Source organism: Ostrinia nubilalis, chromosome 3, assembly GCF_963855985.1.
Source record: "Ostrinia nubilalis chromosome 3, ilOstNubi1.1, whole genome shotgun sequence".
NCBI classification, from domain to species: domain Eukaryota; kingdom Metazoa; phylum Arthropoda; class Insecta; order Lepidoptera; family Crambidae; genus Ostrinia; species Ostrinia nubilalis.
This window is the reverse complement of record NC_087090.1, coordinates 4,135,053-4,153,087: the sequence shown is the minus strand read 5'-3', so window position 1 is coordinate 4,153,087 and position 18,035 is coordinate 4,135,053. Positions and strand designations below refer to the sequence as shown.

General features: G+C 45.5%; 1 protein-coding gene across 1 annotated transcript; it reads right to left on the bottom strand.

Moving 5' to 3' along the window:
• Positions 1 to 119: 119 nt before the first annotated feature.
• On the bottom strand, positions 120 to 17,811 carry LOC135087626 (probable histone-lysine N-methyltransferase CG1716). The gene is made up of 10 exons (XM_063982362.1): positions 17,695 to 17,811; positions 17,047 to 17,149; positions 15,974 to 16,196; positions 12,946 to 13,062; positions 12,754 to 12,857; positions 12,476 to 12,640; positions 7,924 to 8,127; positions 5,942 to 6,347; positions 5,123 to 5,284; positions 120 to 2,744 (listed from the first exon to the last, which is right to left on the bottom strand). The coding sequence occupies exons 1-8, from the start codon at positions 17,808 to 17,810 to the stop codon at positions 6,174 to 6,176; spliced, it is 1,206 nt and encodes a 401-aa protein (XP_063838432.1). The 5' UTR covers position 17,811; the 3' UTR covers positions 120 to 2,744; positions 5,123 to 5,284; positions 5,942 to 6,173.
• Positions 17,812 to 18,035: the final 224 nt, after the last annotated feature.

The window sequence follows — 18,035 nt, the reverse complement described above, 5'->3', positions numbered from 1 at the left end:
GTCTACGACCTCCTCTAACTGCGGTGTCAATATGACGTGCTAATTTTAGGACATTCTGTATTGTTTTTATTGAAATAGTGGTGTGTATGCGATATTTACATGAAAATAAAACAAAGTGCTAAAAGAAATAACATTTTATTTGTTCCAACGGCTTCACCATCTTTTACAATAACTCAGAATCAATACGAGTCGGTTCCAAAACAAGCGTACCGCAAGGCAACACTACTGATCTAAATAAAATATCCACTCTCTTTACCAGAACCTCAGCGATTCTGCTTCTGCTATATTTACAATATTTACACGCACATCTTAAATCACATTATGTTTCGTGGGTGAAACGTGTCTCGTAAAATGTACCTTAGTAATTTCATTGCTTCAGTGCATTTCTCGTTTGGTTTCGATAAGCGTGTACACAATAAACTATGAATCCTAGATTCAGCAGTACCGTTCAAACTCTTTTCACACATCAAACGATTTGTACAGTTTATCAGTATATTTATTGCTTCTTGTTATCAACCATAGATATTTTGAATTGCCTATATTTTTGTAACGCAAAGCTATAGGCAGAAAGAAAATGGACTTATTAAACTTACCTATGTTAGTAATACAAGTAAAATATAATATTATCATCGGCATATTGCAATGTTGAATGTGAATAACGTAAAATTAGAAATAATAGTTACTGAGTGTTACTTTGGCTCGAGTCTGTACAGCATAAAAACACATACACCACTCAAATAAGTGTTACTCTATTATAATACTGTGTACTTGAAATCATTAGCAATAAAATACATAAGTATTCGAGTTTTTACACAAACACGCGATTTCTCAACAACCCCAGTCGAGCTAGAGATCATCTTGCTATAAATATTTATTTAACTTGCGTTCAATAAAAATATACACTTAATCCATTCGATACCTTACAGCTAAGTTCACGAAAATAGTCAATACTTTACGACGTAAAATTAGGGACTAAGAAATTTTATCGAAAACGACGCTCAACTCTAAATCTACATGAACAAAATTAACAATAGATTCAAAACCTTGAGTTCTTTAAATAATACAATTCAATTATTCACAAGCTTGAATCCATGTGGATCGATCTTTTAATCGATGTTTGAGTGTCGTTTCGAATACTTGCCTTAACTTTAGAGTACAAAACTAAATGTTACATCTTACTATATCTATATTTACAATAACTTAGTATTCATTTAAACAATAACTTAATATTCATTCGCATCTTAAAACGTAATTCCGGCTAAAGATGGCCTTTCACGTCAAGTGTTCAGACAAATGTAAAGTGCAATGAAATATAGAGTTCAATCTCTTTTTAACTTGGAAGGAAGGTGCTCTAATTTGTCTAAGCAACAATCTTTATGCAAAAAGTTAGAAATAAAAAAGATTTTGAATTTGTAACTAGTTTTCAAGTACATTATAGGGAAGAAAAATTGAGTTGAGACTCCTAGAAAATATACATAAAATTTATAGAAAGAAAGGAAGTGATGATTTTCGTAATTGACTGATTTAACATTCTAATGTTCATGATTATAAAATATTTAGAAAGTTGATGATTTGAGTCACAAGATGTGATGATTTACATTATTTTAACAACTAGCTTCCTACCAAACTACGTAACAGTTTGTAAGAATATGAAAATTATTATAATAATTTCAAATGTAAGCCAAATCAGAAATAGAAACAATTTGACGAAATTACACTCCAATACTTATAAACATAACGAAACACATATACTAAGCGACAGTTATCACCATGACGAGTTACTGATTTGTTGAAAAAGGTTACATATTTCAGACGTGAGTTCAAAAGTGCGAGGACTCTACCTGTTTAAGTCGCACTTATATTACAAATAATATGTATTATCCTGAAATAAGCACAGGAGAAGCGCAAGCTTTAATTGGGACGTAGAGAAAAATAGCCTGGAGACTAATATAAAAAAACTGGAGACTACTAAGGAGCGACCGGCGCATTTTATAAAATACAAATGTAAATGTAAACAGAATAGAAACAAAAATGGATTACGTCTGCCATAAAATTAACTCTTTGTAGATGAGATTACAGAAAATGCCTTTTGTCAAAGTAACCGTATTTAAAACACTTTTAACGTAATTAAAGTCGTCATCAATTAAAACATTTCTTTTTAAAAGTAACATTATCTATCTAACTAAAGTTACAAGTCTCGTGGACACATTTCACGTTGTCAGAGTAATAAAATGTCTTTTAGTATACACTATCTTCAAATAGTTTATTTATGACGCTAACCAAGTGCTAGTTCCAATACTTGATACTCTTTCCACTTTTCCTGATAACTTGGTTTTATAAACTTTTTGGCGCGGTATAGTGCCACCCTACCAAAGTTAGTGTCGGCGCAAATGGGCCACCGACCACAGCCACCGGTGGCCGGCGACGGCGACTTAACACACTTTTTAATATATTTTGTATAGACGCGCCGCACACGTGTATCCGGTGGCGGCCACTCGCTACAGTAGTGTCCGCGACTCGCCACTATTTGCGCCGAGCCTTAGGGCTCACAATCTGTATGGTCTTTGTATGTTACTGGCAACCAAAGAGGTTTGTACTGCGGCACGTGATTAATCAAGTTGGATGGTCGCTTCAGTACGATTCGGTCGCCGTTTCTTCGCCGTCGCGTTCTTCTTGGGAGCGTGTTCCCGCTGCTCAATATGCGTTCTCCCCTGCAGAAGCGACAGGCGAAACCGCATCATTTCCTGCAAATATTTCATGTATTTTCATTGAGGAGAACGACTATGTAGTTTTCTTTACAAAAGAAATATGGCAAAAACCAGGAATTAATGTTGAAAAGAAGAAACCGCTCTATTGTGGTTACAAGCTGGAAAAATGGCAGTGCTGAGACTTTTTTTATTCGTCTTACGACTATTACTCACTAATTAATGTAGAGGCAACTACAGTCCAATTTTTTAGAATTCAGCAGAAATGTCATCAAAAATGGCCAACTGACATAAAAATATTTTTAGTCTGTGAACTAGTGATGCGACAAAACCTCTCGTTAATCGCGAAGTGAAATTATTGTAGTACTTGCGTATCATCGCCGGGTGATCGTCAAAATACTAAAAATATGCAACAAAGTCGCAACATTGAATGTGAACTTTTGTGAACTGATTATGAAATTTTCGAGAACAGGAAACAAACTGTATGCACAGATGTAATCAAAAAACACACTGGTAACAAAACAATCAATGATATCCGTAAAGTTATTAAACTTCAAATAGTTGCAAAAAGTTCTGTTTGACAGTGTTGCTACTATAAAATTATCACTTCACGGGATTTATTGCAACAATATCTATTTCATGACCCGAAAATCCTCTCAACTGATAGGCATTACCATGTTAGGTTGATACGTGAAGCCATTGAAATTAAAAAGCATAAGAATTTCAATCGAGAAGATGGATTTAACCTATCATCAGCGTGGAATCCGGTGATAACGAAGTACAAATCGCGTTCTCAGAGAAACCCGGACACTGTTAGTGTAGTTTGTCGGACTGACTGTACCACTGACGAAAATATTGTGCAAATGCGGGTGGGTGAAGAAAACTCATCGCGCCGGAGCAGACGACGCCGCATCTCTTCAGTCTGCCCGCGACCATGACTCGTGCAACCGAGCCGAAACGTCGGGAGGGTAAATATTATTTACCGTTAAAATAGATATTGTTGCAATAAATCCCGTGAAGTGATAATTTTATAGTAAAAATGCAACATAATAGTTTAAAGTGTTGCTACTAGTGACATCTCGCTCGCTCAGTTCTTTGTTGCTCTATTTCGCTAGGGAGGTAATTTAAGATGCTATCAATTGAAAGAAGATTTTTATTTTCTTTTATTTTATATACTTATATAGGAAAATAAGCAATGGAACAATACGTAAGAATAATTGCATAAAAAAGTAAAATAATTTCGTTTAAATAAAACCGACTAAAAATTAAACTGACTCCGAAAAAGCATACACTAAAAGTAGAAAAATAATTTTACGTTATCTCCAATATTGTCGAAGTTATCGCTGGGAAACTAAACAAAGTATCGTATATTTTTTATTTAAAATTAATCAGTAATCGGAATAAGTGAATACTTAAAATAATATCGATTAAACTTACAGATTATTGTCTATGACTCACAGGTTACAGCACTGATGTGTCAGAGACAAGTCATAGACAATATGGAGATAACACATGATTTTAAACGTCAAGTCAATTTGACAAGTCTCACAAATTTTCATCGTCCACGTATTTTGCTAAAATAATTTGTTTCAAAGATTGATTTCAAACTTGTTTATACGTGAAAATAAAGTTGGTTTCATGGGCTTGTTAAATAATGTGTATGATATTATGAACACGTAAGTGATTATGGTGTAATAGTGTATGAAAGTGTTTGTTTACATCTCTGCTGGATTCTAAAAAATCAAGGTATACATTACTTACTTGCCTGATGGCACAACCAGGCAAGTAAGTAACTAGTCGTCCTTGCCTTGAAAGGTTGAGGCCTATTTACACTGTGCTTTTTAAACGCCCAAAAATTTGCAATAAAAAACCTTTATGGCACTTGCCATAAAGTGAAGCGAAGCTGAAAATTGTAGGGTTTGTTTCATTCATTTTTGTCTTGAAAGGCCTAGCCCGATGTACACTATATAAAAGTGATTTTTAGAAGCTTAATAAATTGCCAAAATTGTCTTTTTATAATACTTGCCAAGCTGAAGTGTTGGCTTTCTAGCAAACTGTAAAAAAATCGTCTTTTGTGGCACTTGGCAAACTGTAAAAAAAAATCGACTTTTGTGGCACTTGGCAAACTGTAAAAAAAATCGACTTTTGTGGCACTTGGCAAACTATAAAAAAAATCTACTTTTGTGGCACTTGGCAAACTGTAAAAGAAAATCGACTTTTATAGCACTTGGCAAACTGTAAAAAAACCACTTTTGGGGCACTTGGCAAACTTTTTAAAAAAGTCGCGTTTTGTGGCCCTTGGCAAACTTAAAAAAAAACACTTATGTGGCACTTGGCAAACTTAAAAAAAAACGACTTTTGTGGCACTTGGCAAACTTTAAAAAAAAAACTACTTTTGTGGCACTTGGCTACACTACCTGTTAGTCAGCCTCCTCGGGCGGGCGGCGGTAGACGGGCCCGAACTTGGCCATGTACTTGCGCACGAACATCTTGGCCTTGCCGCGCACCGAGTCCGTCACCACCAGCTCCTCCACCGAGCGGCAGTGCTTCAGCTCCTTCAGCATCACGAAGTGCGTCAGCTGAGAAAATACCACAAATTAGTAGTTGGTTCACACTTCTTACTTTAATATTATAAATGCTAAAGTTTTAATGTCTGGATGTTTTTACTCATAGGCGGTTATCACACTGCACCGCGCTCCGCCGCGGAGCGCGGGGCGACAGATTTAATCATTGTATGCAAGTACCTCAGTTTGTATAGAAAACACGCGCGGCACTTCACACTGACAACGCGTCCGCGCGCGTGATTTTTTATATGAAAATCACGCGCTCCGCGGCGCAGTGTGATAACCGCCTTACACGCAAAAACTACCGAACGGATTTTGATGAAACTTTACAGTATTTTGTTTATAACTCAGAATAACATAATAGGCTATAATTTATGACGATCTGTGACAATTTCACGCGGGTGAAGCCGCGGGCAAAAGCTAGTTTACAATAATTTTAGTCCACTGTATAAAAAACTTAGGTAAATAGAATAATAATACACTTGACGTCTCCGTCCGAGAAGGCAAGAAAAAAGTTGCCGGGCAACCCGGCGGCCAGGACGGCACACTGGCAAGGCATTTTGAAAGCCGGCGGCAAACCCGGGGGCATAAGCCGGCGGCATGTGTGGACACTCCATCACTCGAGAATAATGAACACCTAGCTTGTTATCTACATAAGGTACAAGCACGCACCTTCCGGGCCAGGTGCTTGAAGTCGGCGGTGCAGGTGATGCGGCCGGCGGGCGCGTCGGAGTGGCGGTAGGGGTTCAGGTGGTGCACCATCACGCGCGCCATGCTGCTGCGGACCTGCTCCTGCAACAAGAGTCCACACGCACCTTCCGGGCCAGGTGCTTGAAGTCGGCGGTGCAGGTGATGCGGCCAGCGGGCGCGTCGGAGTGGCGGTAGGGGTTCAGGTGGTGCACCATCACGCGCGCCATGCTGCTGCGGACCTGCTCCTGCAACAAGAGTCCACACGCACCTTCCGGGCCAGGTGCTTGAAGTCGGCGGTGCAGGTGATGCGGCCAGCGGGCGCGTCGGAGTGGCGGTAGGGGTTCAGGTGGTGCACCATCACGCGCGCCATGCTGCTGCGGAACTGCTCCTGCAAAACCACAAACACTTGATAAATAAAATAAATTTTCCTAATAAAATAAAATAAATAAATAATATATAGTTCCAAAATACTGAACTGTCCTATGCATGACATTGACAGTGGGGCGCCACCGTCAATACCGGATCGCTGGTTCCGATTTTTGCCATGTTGGAAACCATATAGTTGAACGATGGTAGCGCCCCCTGTCATTGAGTTTGGTGGGACAGTTCAGCGTGGGTCACCTATTACAAGTGTATATGCATACGCGCCGCTGACATTAGTCACCGACGTCAGCCTAAGAGGAAATCAAGCCTAATACTTTTCTTAACTGGAAATGTCTATTTTAGCCTCTATTAATTCAAGAGGAACAACTGCTGTATAGCCATCTAAAAAAAAGAGAATTGAAACTTTCGTGAAAAAACAATCTGTAAATTCAGAACTAAGGCCCTGTACACACGTGTTTATAAAACACTCAACATAGCGCTGTTTTCCAACAAATTGATTCGGACTTCTGTGTCGCTACAATCGTGCGTCGATGGCGCGAAACATCCTGTGCGTAGGTAGACAGGCTGTAAACGTCTCCAAAGATTCAGAAATTTCTGTTATGGTGCGTCCGCACTGGGCGAACGGGCTCGCGCGGCAAACTCGACATCCTGCTCACTCACGAGCAGGGTGAATGAGCAGGATGTCGAGTTTGCCGCGCGAGCCCGTTCGCCCAGTGCGGACGCACCATTAGGCCTCAGCCTCGAGTTTAGCGGGCAGCGGGGCGGGAGCGGCGGCGGCGCGGGAGCGGCAGGATCTTATGCGTAAAATCAAATAGACCGGTTCTCGAAAACAGCGGCGCGGCAGCGGCGCCGGAGCGGGCAACGAGCGGGCAGCGGCGAGGGAGCGGGCAACGAACGGGCAGCGCACTCCTTCTTTTGCCCACAATAAATCGAGCGTTAGGAATAAATTTGAATCGAAATAAAATTGTCGCCGTTTTTCAGATATTTCGTTTGCGAATAAAAACAAATATCTCGACAACACAACCCCGAACACAACACTTCGCCGCTAAAGCGCCGCGCGAGCTGCCCGCTTGTTTCGAGAACGGGTCTGCGTTGACCGCCCCGCTCCCGCGCCGCCGCCGCTCCCGCCCCTCTCCCGCCCCGCTGCCCGCTAAACTTGAGGCTGAGGCCTTAGAAGAACTTACCTTGATCCTCCTAGCTGCTTCATCAGGATCGATCGGCGCGGTCGCGGGCGCGGCCACCGGCGCGAGCGGCGAGTCGCTGGGCGGCGACGACGGCAGCGTGAACGGCTTCTCGTTGCCGTCTTCCGAGTCCGCTTCTGACTCGCTGTCCGAGTCTAAAGCCTGGTCCGTGAGCACGTAGAATCCCGTACAATGACCCCAAGCTGCCCATCCTTGTCGCTCGCACGTAATTATGTTGCTGTCGCGCTCGCACACTCACTGCGGGCGCGTGTCGCACAGTCGCGACAGCAATATAATTACGCGCGAGCGATAAGGATGGGTATCTTGGGGTCATTGGACGGGATTCTACGTGCTCACGGACCAGGCTTTACGAGATGTTTGTTGTTTAGTCTAACTTACCTTGATCCTCCTGGCGGCTTCATCGGGATCTATCGGCGCGGGCGCAGGCTCGACGATCGGCGCGGGCATCGGCGCGGTCGCGGGCGCGGTCACCGGCGCGAGCGGCGAGTCGTTGGGCGGCGACGACGGCAGCGTGAACGGCTTCTCGTTGCCGTCTTCCGAGTCCGCTTCTGACTCGCTGTCCGAGTCTACGAGGTCCACCATCTGGGGAGATACGAAGAGATGAAATAGGGACGTGTATTTTTTTTCTGATGGCTTCTCGTTGCCGTCCTCGGAGTCCGCTTCTGACTCGCTGTCCGAGTCTACGAGGTCCACCATCTGGGGAGATATGAAGATATGAAATAGGGACTTGTATTTTTTCTGATGGTTGAAGTTTAGTTGGAAAAATGATAAAATTCACAATTATTGAACTACATAGGCCCACCATACACGGACAGCTTGAAGCAGCTAAAGCCTGGTCCGTGAGCATGTAGAATTTTGTCCAATGACCCCAAGCTACCCATCTTTATCGCTCGCGACTGTGCGACGCGCGCCCGCAGTGAGTGTGCGAGCGCGACAGCAATATAATTACGCGCGAGCGATAAGGATGGGTAGCTTGGGGTCATTGGACAAAATTATTATTATTATTATTATGTTTGTACGCTTTGGAGCTCACGGGTCATGAGTGGCCCGGTCCTTTATAAGGCTTGCGTGGGGATACAGATCCAACACGTAGAGGCCGTTTTAAGCGCAAAATAATCGACAAAAGTGAAAGTGGTGCACATGCTGGATCTAGTCTCTGACTATATCATGGGATGTAGCCAGAGACCATCCCCAGCCTGTGCACAGGAGCTATTGCAGTTATTATTATTATTATTTTATTTCAAAGATTCTATCTTTCTCCATCTTAAAGACGGGTGTTTTGACCTATGGCGCGGGCCTCAGCCAAGCGTCATAGGGTGAAGAGCTGTGGAACCTGTGGATAAAAATTTACGCGTAATGCGGCAGGTGTTCAGTATTGAGGCTTTTTGAAGGCTGTAGATCAGATTGCTTGGGATATCTAACATTTCGAAGCTTTGTTTTAGTAATTTTGGTATTATTCCTGTAGACGATAAAACTATGGGAATTTATTATTATTATTACTGTTTCCGTAGTTTGCTATGCAGTCGCAGCTTGAAGCTGCCGACACTAACTGCTTCAAGCTGTCCGTGTTTAGCAGGCCATAGACTAATAATTTAAAAATAAAAAATATGTCCTAAATCACTGTCCAAACAACGCGACATGGTGCCCAGAATGCTGGCTGCATTTCCGCGCTGAATAGCCAAACTGATTAGTTGACCTTAGAAACCTTTATTAAAACCCCTTCTGAAGAGTACGTTCTTGCCGGGAGTAGCGGGATTACGGAGTCGTATTCAACAGTGAAACAACTTAGACTTCAGTTCGACGGAAGGTTCTAGGTAATTTTGGTGTACTCGACTGTGTGCCCTATGTGTAGCGCCGGAGAGCGGCATTCACCTTGAGCACCTGCGCGTCGCTGCCGCCCCCGGTGCATGACGCAGCTCCGCTCACTTGACTGTGTGCCCTATCAGTAGGGGTTGCAAGTCCCGGTACTAAGGAGTGTTACTGAATTCCCGGTACCAGGTCTAAGCCAGTACCGGGAAAACCGGGAAATTCGGGAATTTCGGTACCCACGTGAATGGTTATTATTCATTAAAACAAATTACCTAATTTGTACGTAATTTTAATAAAAATGTAATAGGTTAACAAAAATATTAAACTTTTTCTGTTCAGTTCAATTGATTTGTTACCTTAATAATAAATCAGTCCAAACAGTTACACAACACGACAAAACTAGTTATAAATGCCTATTAAAAATCATAACCGCCATATTCATAAAAAACAACAATCGTTTAATCAACCTATTTTAGTTAAAATATGTTTTCTCACTTTCTATCAATGTCAAATACTGGCAGCGACAAGAGTTAGAGTATGCGCACACCGTTGATTTTTAGTTGGCCGATAGTTGTGCCCGATTTTAATTTGTATGAAGAATCGGCCAAATCGAATCGGCGTAGTGTGCGCACCCCCATACATGCCCATACTGATCAACTGCCCTTTTGTACCAGGGCACTTTTGTTGCAACCCTTGCGTATGCAGCGGCATGCTGGTACGAGCGCCTCTCGGTGCAGTCCATGCGCACCACTATTCTCCGGGGGCAGCGGCCTGCACTGGTGCTACTGACCAAGGCTTATCGGTCGGTCAGCACAGCCGCGCTCCCGGTGCTTGCTGGCGTATTACCCGCGGACTTGGAGGTTTCCCGCGCTGGCATGACGGACGTGTCCCGCAGGGACACGCCCAGGGACGCGATGGGCAGACGGAAACGAGAAATTTTGGAGTCGGTGCTGGATACTTGGCAGACCAGATGGGAGGGGGAGACGAAGGGTCGCGAGCTCTTCCAATTCTTCCCCGACGTGGCTGGGAGACTCGGCATGCGCTGGGTCGTACCAGATTATGTTACTTCCCAGATACTTACGGGGCATGGGTGCTTTAACAAGCGCCTGTGCGATATGCGTCTCCGGACCGCCGCGGAATGCGAATGTGGGGAACGTGAAGAGGACAGGCACCACGTTCTGTGGTCCTGCCCTTTGTACGAAGACTTACGCCAAGCTCTGCTTCAAGGAATCGTGCTCGAGAGACCCGGACCTGCCTGGTACTCCGATCTCGTCTCTTCGGAGGCGAACTTCGCCCGGCTGCGCGAATTTGCGTACGGCTGGCATAGAAGGAGGACAGCTAGCGCTGCACGGCACCAGATGGTGCCATCCGTGCCGTGATTGTCAGGCCCCAGAAGGGGGAGAACTGTAATATATAGGGACAAGGACGAAGAAAAATAACTTGTAGGGAGTCAAGAAGTGTGGCGCGGTGGAGTGCAATCTGCCGTAGGCAGCCGCAATTCCGCGCACACCTCCCGCGATTCGGCCAGTATAACCGCAAGGTTGGTATGGCCATGGGTGGTGGTGGGTTGATCAACTGCCCGACTAAACTATCGGCCGACGAAAAATCAACGGTGTGCGCCTACTCTTAGGGACAAAACACAAATTAACTAAATTAGGTTTATAAAAAAACACGCTGTTGAAAGAAATAATAAGTAGTATCTAAGTAAAATCTGATAAAACAATCAGTCTTAAAAGGAAGGATAATGAATTAGGAACATTATTAATATTTTTTCATTTGTTGATAGTGTGTACGTAAAAATATGATGGCATCTAGTCAAAAAATTGTTATTAAAAATAAATTATTGAAGTCCCGAAAGTACCGAAAGTCCCGGGAATTGCATCGTCAGTACCGGAACTAGATAAAGGATTAGATTATCGGGAATTCCCGGGAAAAATGAGTACCGGGATTTCCCGGGAGCAAACCCTACCTATCAGGCCTGTTCATCTCCGCGAGTTTACATCGAAAACAAAACACGCACGATGGCCCCCTACAGGATACTATTCGACAAGGCCTCACATACGAGCGAACGTTGACTCACGCACCCGTATTCTTGTGTATGATGGAAAAAATAAATAAAATGGTGTACTGTCGCGTCACTGAGAGGTAAATAAGTAGTTAATATTATTCATGATAATTCATGCTAAATCATGTATTTCCTCCGCCATTTTCTGCAGTTTGGCACCTCACGTCACATCATTTTACCGAAGTCGGCCCTATAGCTTCGGCGCAGTACCGATCACTGACGTTTGTCAACAAAATGGTGCTTGACTCTTGAGACAAGCTAAATTTTTAAATACCTTAGCGGAGTAAAACTTCTGTACGTAGTACTTATAATTATTCTGTGTGCCCTATGTGTAGCGCCGGAGAGCGGCATTCACCTTGAGCACCTGCGCGTCGCTGCCGCCCCCGGTGCATGACGCAGCTCCGCTCACTTGACTGTGTGCCCTATCAGGCCTGTTCATCTCCGCGAGTTTACATCGAAAACAAAACACGCACGATGGCCCCCTACAGGATTACTATTCGACAAGGCCTCACATACGAGCGAACGTTGACTCACGCACCCGTATTCTTGTGTATGATGGAAAAAATAAATAAAATGGTGTACTGTCGCGTCACTGAGAGGTAAATAAGTAGTTAGTATTATTCATGATAATTCATGCTAAATCATGCATTTCCTCCGCCATTTTCTGCAGTTTGGCAGCTCACGTCACAACATTTTACCGAAGTCAACCCTATAGCTTCGGCGCAGTACCGAACTACCGATCACTGACGTTTGTCAACAAAATGGTGCTTGACTCTTGAGACAAGCTAAATTACACCATATAGTTAATGACATTGAGCATACATTTTTTTAAAAACCTTAGCGGAGTAAAACTTCTGTACGTAGTACCACAGAATAATAATAAGTACTGTCATCAATCAATGTTCGTTCGTATGTGAGGCCTTGTCGAATAGTATCCTGTAGGTGGGCCATCGTGCGTGTCTTGTTTTCGATGTAAACTCGCGGAGATGAACAGGCCTGGTAGTACTTATAATTATTCTGTGTGCCCTATGTGTAGCGCCGGAGAGCGACATTCACCTTGAGCACCTGCGCGTCGCTGTCGGCCCCGCGGCCCCGCGAGCGTGCGGCGAGCAGACGCACCCGGTTCATGAGACGCTCGCGGCGCCGGCGCAGCTTTTCCTTCGTCTGCTTGTACCTCTTCACTTCTAGTCTGCCAGCCAGTTTGTCCTCTTCGGTTCTTGGCTGTGGAGGTATAAAAAAATTTAAGAACAGATGCCGATCACACAGATTTTTTAAAAATCGTATCTATTAAAACAGCTTAAGAACTAGCAGTGTTTGTCTGGATGAGAACTTACGCTTATAGGTCTTTCAGAAACCAGCCCCGGCCGCCTCTTCCGCGGCTTCATATTGAGTAGAGCGTGGTCTGGAATCAGACCGTTCGGTGGGTCTTCTTTTATCACTGTAACACAACAAACGCATTTCATTTACAAATCAACTTATTTGTAGTCAATAACTACGAATAATATTATTTTAAGTTATGTTTATACCTTCGTAGATGCCATTGACACCTTCCACAAGCTTGCCTTTCATCTGCCTGCGGACTATCGCAGTGTCAATGGCAGATAACTGTTCTGCCTCCTCTTCTTCAGATTCTTCTGAGTCTTCTGTGGAATAAAACAGTAAGAAATAAACATTATGATATACAGCGTCATTTTAAATATTATTTCTATTCTTTGATATAGCTATCACTATTAATTTAAAGATTCTTATCGCGCGAGCGTAATGCCTACTGTCCACATAAACCAAACGTCATGCGCACGCTATCGTCAATTGACGATTGCTTGCATCTTGCGTACAACTCTGTGTCCACGGAGCGTAACGTGAGGCGGACGCGACGTTGCGTGGACAGTAGGCCTAAATTGATTTATGCTCACATTGTTATTTTCGTTAAAAGTGTTCTCTCGTTTTCCAGTCCGTTACTTCAGACGGGTGTAATGTAAGATTACGTGTAATGCAACACGAATTCTACGTGTGAACGGGAGCGAACCTACGAGCATTACATATAAAGTGCTGCCCATACTGTTTCCATTACATTACACGATACATTCTATTACGCAATACACCCGTCTGAACCCGGCTTGATATTTCATTTGTTTTCGCACCCATAAACTACAATATAACTATAATCTGGTCTGTGAGCACGTAGAATTTCGTCTAATGACCCCAAGCTACCCATCCTTATCGCTCGCACGTAAATGTTGCTGTCGCCCTCGCACACTCACTGCGGGAGCCCGTCGCACAGTCGCGACAGTAATATAATTACGCGCGAGCGATAAGGATGGGTAGCTTGGGGTCATTGGACAAAATTCTACGTACTCACAGACCGGGCTTTACCTCTCATACCTGGAGGAGGGGGAGGTAGCCACTGCGGCTGCCGCAGCTTAACATGATAATAATACGTTCGACCGCGCGCGTCGACCGCCGACCGCCACATGGAAGGCAGCAATACCTCCCCGGTCGGGTCGGAGGCGGCGCCGGCCGCACTAGCGGGGGCCACGCCGTTTCCATTACATTACACGATACATTCCATTACGCGTTACACCCGTCTGGACCCGGCTTGATATTTCATGTGTTTTCGCACTCATAAACTACAATATAACTACCTCTCATACCTGGAGGAGGGGGAGGTAGCCACTGCGGCTGCCGCAGCTTAACGTGGTAGTAATACGTTCGACCGCGCGCGTCGACCGCCGACCGCCACATGGAAGGCAGCACTACCTCCCCGGTCGGGTCGGAGGCGGCGCCGGCCGCACTAGCGGGGGCCACGCCGTTTCCATTACATTACACGATACATTGCATTACGCGTTACACCCGTCTGGACCCGGCTTGATATTTCATTTGTTTTCGCACCCAAAAACTACAAGCAACTTTATACCTCTCATACCTGGAGGAGGGGGAGGTAGCCACTGCGGCTGCCGCAGCTTCACGTGGTAGTAATACGTCCGACCGCGCGCGTCGACCGCCGACCGCCACATGGAAGGCAGCACTACCTCCCCGGTCGGGTCGGAGGCGGCGCCGGCCGCACTAGCGGGGGCCACGCCGTTTCCATTACATTACACGATACATTCCATTACGCGTTACACCCGTCTGAACCCGGCTTGATATATAATTTGTTTTCGCACCCAAAAACTACAAGCAACTTTATACCTTTCATACCTGGTGGAGGGGGAGGTAGCCACTGCGGCTGCCGCAGCTTCACGTGGTAATAATACGTCCGACCGCGCGCGTCGACCGCCGACCGCCACATGGAAGGCAGCACTACCTCCCCGGTCGGGTCGGAGGCGGCGCCGGCCGCACTAGCGGGGGCCACGCCGTTTCCATTACATTACACGATACATTCCATTAAGCGTTACACCCGTCTGGACCCGGCTTGTTATTCATTTGTTTTCGCACTCAAAAACTACAAGCAACTTTATACCTTTCATACCTGGAGGAGGGGGAGGTAGCCACTGCGGCTGCCGCAGCTTCACGTGGTAGTAATAAGTTCGACCGCGCGCGTCGACCGCACTAGCGGGGGCCACGCCGTTTCCATTACATTACACGATACATTCCATCACGCGTTACACCTGTCTGAACCCGGCTTGATATTTTGTTTTCGCACTCATAAACTACAATATAACTACCTCTCATACCTGGAGGAGGGGGAGGTAGCCACTGCTTCACGTGGTAATAATACGTCCGACCGCGCGCGTCGACCGCCGACCGCCACATGGAAGGCAGCACTACCTCCCCGGTCGGGTCGGAGGCGGCGCCGGCCGCACTAGCGGGGGCCACGCCGTTTCCATTACATTACACGATACATTCCATTACGCATTACACCCGTCTGGACCCGGCTTGATATTCCATGTGTTTTCGCACTCATAAACTACAATATAACTACCTTTTTCATTTGTTTTCGCACCCAACAACTACAAGCAACTTTATACCTTTCATACCTGGTGGAGGGGGAGGTAGCCACTGCGGCTGCCGCAGCTTAACGTGATAATAATACGTCCGACCGCGCGCGTCGACCGCCGACCGCCACATGGAAGGCAGCACTACCTCCCCGGTCGGGTCGGAGGCGGCGCCGGCCGCACTAGCGGGGGCCACGCCGTTTCCATTACATTACACGATACATTCCATCACGCGTTACACCTGTCTGAACCCGGCTTGATATTTTGTTTTCGCACTCATAAACTACAATATAACTACCTCTCATACCTGGAGGAGGGGGAGGTAGCCACTGCGGCTGCCGCAGCTTCACGTGGTAGTAATACGTCCGACCGCGCGCGTCGACCGCCGACCGCCACATGGAAGGCAGCACTACCTCCCCGGTCGGGTCGGAGGCGGCGCCGGCCGCACTAGCGGAGGCCACGCCGTTTTCATTACATTACGCGATACATTCCATTACGCGTTACACCCGTCTGGACCCGGCTTGATATTCCATGTGTTTTCGCACTCATAAACTACAATATAACTACCTTTTTCATTTGTTTTCGCACCCAAAAACTACAAGCAACTTTATACCTTTCATACCTGGTGGAGGGGGAGGTAGCCACTGCGGCTGCCGCAGCTTAACATGATAATAATACGTTCGACCGCGCGCGTCGACCGCCGACCGCCACATGGAAGGCAGCACTACCTCCCCGGTCGGGTCGGAGGCGGCGCCGGCCGCACTAGCGGGGGCCACGCCCGCGGGGGGCATCGCGAGACCGACCGCCTGGGTCGGGTCGGGCATGCCGGGCATTTGCATTTGGACCTGTAAGAAATGGTACATTGGTGACGAAGATTATAATAATAATAAATAAATAATAAATATCCTTGGACATTTTACACTGCGCCGCTAGCCCCAAACTAAGCAAAGCTTGTACTATGGGTACTAGACCACGGATATAAAATTCATCATTTCAATTTCTGCCCGACCGGGAATCGAACCCGGGACCTCTCGGCATAGTAGTCCGTTCTGAACCACTACACCAAACGGCCGATCTTTTATCAAGATGCTTCGATTATGTAAATATACGACGTCCCCCCACAAGGTGGACTGACGACATCAGGAAGGCGCTGGACGCAGGCCGCTACCAACCGGGCGACATGGAAAGCATTGGGGGAGGCCTGGAGGCCTATGTTCAGCAGTGGACGTCCTATGGCTGAGATGATGATGGATGATGATATGACGTGTGTCTCGTTTGTTGAATGACGTTCATTTCTAGAAAAAGGCCTCCCCCAAGTATTTCCATAAAGACCCGTCCTACGCTTCCAGTATGCCAAATGACGTGTAATACAGCCGAATTATTTATTTTGTATTTTATTGTCAAACAAAAGAATAAACGTGCCGTTTGTAACATCGGGCGGATCAGGACGAAAGCGCAGCATATCACGTCACGTTTATTCGTAAGAAAAAGCCACGCTATATGGTGTTGCCAGATTTTTGTCCCCTAGTAAATACGGGGCATAAATGTAACTTAACTATAATTTGTGTTCAATACCCAATAATCATTTGAACGGTAAACTTTATGGGCTAAAATATGATTTCAGCAATCCTTGGATCTTGTTGTAGTCAAATGTTTTATAGACAGTTTAATAAATCAAGTATAAATATATCATACCTGTGGATGAGCATGTTCGAGGCCGGGCGGAGGCTGTCCGTAGGGCGGCATCTGCTGCCCGAACACGAACCCGCCCATTCCGAAGCCGCCCATGCCCATGATACTGCCAAAAATTAGACTTATAAGTCACATTTCAAACGAACAAATGTAGAGTTAACAAATTAAGAGCTGGTTTTTCAATCTTCAGATATACTGTCGGGGTCGAGGTCGCGCGGGGTGCGGAGAGCATGATCCGACCAATCCGAGCGTCATCATTGTAGTTTGTGCGCGTACTCACGGACAACTATCCAATGAGACGGCAATGATGGCAATACGTAGACGCGAGGTCCAAATGCTGCATGATTGGTGGATTTTGACATACCTATTGGTCGGATCAAACTCCCCGCACCACGCGCTTCCCTCGACTCCGCGCGTCTTCGTGGATGAAACGAACTGAAGAGTACGTTTGGCACATTGACAGTTTGAGTGTGGGAAATATGTCAAAATGACAATTTTATCTTTCAGCTAAAAGATAACTGGCTATTGAAAAATCAGCCCTTAGTCTCATGACACTGTGTAAAAGCATATTGGTTTTTACCATTGTAAATGCTTGCATTATGAAACTGACGTTCAATACATAATTTGAAGACAAGACAATATGCGGCTTACTTGTGCTGCGGCATGCAGAAGGGCTGCGGCTGCGGGAAGGGCGGGCAGAAGGGCGGGAACTCCGCGCCCTCCAGCAGCCCGCCCAGCATGCCGCCCATCATGCCCGCGCCGAACATTTGCTGCAACACAAACACAATTAGCTTCTTATCCTAATTTTTTAATTTATTTATTTATTAGGTTTAAACATGATGCGTATATGACCTCAATTAAGGGCTATATTTCACCGGGACACCATGGCGGCGCAACCAGTCGTCGTATACAGTCGACAGTCGTATACAGCTCTATAGAGAGTTACTCACCTGGTGTCCGGTTGGTTGCGCAAAGCTGTATACATTTTATTG